The sequence below is a fragment of the Corvus brachyrhynchos genome, unplaced genomic scaffold, assembly GCF_000691975.1.
Source record: "Corvus brachyrhynchos isolate BGI_N302 unplaced genomic scaffold, ASM69197v1 scaffold66, whole genome shotgun sequence".
In the NCBI taxonomy this organism is placed as follows: domain Eukaryota; kingdom Metazoa; phylum Chordata; class Aves; order Passeriformes; family Corvidae; genus Corvus; species Corvus brachyrhynchos.
In genome coordinates, this window is record NW_008238440.1 from 338,871 (window position 1) to 340,357 (window position 1,487).

General features: G+C 66.3%; 2 protein-coding genes across 2 annotated transcripts in view; one reads left to right on the top strand and one right to left on the bottom strand.

The window, feature by feature from the left end:
- Positions 1 to 300, top strand: part of SPOCK2 (sparc/osteonectin, cwcv and kazal-like domains proteoglycan (testican) 2) — a gene marked incomplete at its 5' end in the record, with an annotated part of 2,652 nt that extends 2,352 nt beyond the window's left edge. The window contains one exon of the mRNA XM_017736549.1: positions 252 to 300. Coding sequence (XP_017592038.1) covers positions 252 to 300 — 49 coding nt within the window. The remainder of the gene's footprint in view (positions 1 to 251) is intronic.
- Positions 301 to 516: 216 nt separating this feature from the next.
- TYSND1 (trypsin domain containing 1) lies at positions 517 to 1,481 on the bottom strand. Its single transcript, XM_017736567.1, has 3 exons — positions 1,337 to 1,481; positions 1,070 to 1,255; positions 517 to 976 (listed from the first exon to the last, which is right to left on the bottom strand). Exons 2-3 carry the CDS (start codon positions 1,146 to 1,148, stop codon positions 765 to 767), a joined length of 291 nt encoding a protein of 96 aa, XP_017592056.1. The 5' UTR covers positions 1,149 to 1,255; positions 1,337 to 1,481; the 3' UTR covers positions 517 to 764.
- Positions 1,482 to 1,487: the final 6 nt, after the last annotated feature.

Consider the following 1,487-nt stretch of genomic DNA (forward strand, 5'->3'; position numbering starts at 1 on the left):
GCTGTGAAATAAATACCCCGTGCTGTGTCAAACACTCGCCCGCCCGTTCCTCCCCCTGGTGCCCCCCCTGCACCCACCGGCCCTGCAGGGGTGTCCTGGGGAGGGGGTGGTGGTGATGGTGCTGTGCCCTCCAGTGAGTGGGCACTGCTGGGCTGGGGAGTGGATTGGGGTAGGAGTGCCCCCCTGCCAGGGCTCTGGGTTTGGTTTCTGCACTCTGCTGCCATGAAGCTGGAACTGGCCTCCCTCCCCAGGGATACGTCCCCTCCCCAGATCCTGACCCTCTCCAGGACCCCAAACTAGCCCCCTTTCCACAGGGTCCGGAGCCATAGAAAGACTCAGAACTGCCCTCCCTCCCCATCCTTTACCCCAACCCCAAACAAGACCCCAACCCAATCCTATCCCTGACCCAGAATATCCCTTACAGGACCAACCTGCCCCCCCCAACCTAACCCACGCCCTAGTGAGGGCCTCCACCACCCCCCTCTGCAGCCACTCAGCACCACGGGACACCAGGGCCTCAACTCACAGCATTTATGGCTCCAGGGAGAAAATAAAACAACAATACAAACCCCAAACCTCCCCAGTCTGGGGTCGTCAGCAGCTGTCAAAGGCACTGTGCCATATCCCCTGCCCCAGGGTGCCCATGCTCCACCAGCTCTGTGGAGTCCAGGCGCTTGAGCCCCACACCGCCGGGGCCACCGAGGAGATGTGGCACCTTGGTCCCTGGCACCTCGGTCTCTGGCACGAGCCCGCCGGGAGGGGGGTCAGAGCTTGCTGGGGGGTCCTGGCCGTTGCTGGAGCTGCCAGGTCGCCCGCACCCCCTCACCCACCCGGTTGAGCCCAGCGAAGGCATCGGGGTCGCCGGTGCGGCGGTAGCGCGCGACGAGGGGCTGCAGGACGGTGATGGGGATGCAGAAATTGAGGTGGGGGTAGGTGGCCCCCACACCGGTGTCCCGGGTGTTGCTGACCACGATCCCTGGCAGGGAGAGGAGTGATGCCCACGTCACTGGGTCTGGCCGGGGGACACCCGTGGGACCCCCCACCTCCCCATGGGAGACCCCTGGCTTACCCATGAGGCATCCGCTGCGGGAGGAGACGAGGGGGCCGCCGCTGGAGCCCCCGTGGACGGCACAGGTGGTTTGCAGCATGACAGGGCGCCCAGCCACCGCCACGACGGCCGAGAGGACCCCTGCTGTCACCGAGGGGCCGCACGCCCGCCCCAACGCCCCGAAGCCCACCACGCTCACCTCTTCTCCTGGGATGGGAGAGGCAGGAGGTGGGTGCGAGGGGATGTCGCACCCCCTACCCCAGCACCCCGTGTCCCCCCCTTGCTTACCTGGGAGGAAGGTGTCAGCCAGGCACGGGGGGACAAAGCCTGGCACGCTCTCCTCCAGCTCCACCACGGCCACGTCGAAGGGGGACGACTCCTCGGTGGCAAACACCACACGTCCCCTGAGCACGGCGGCATCCCTAAGGACACGGTAAAC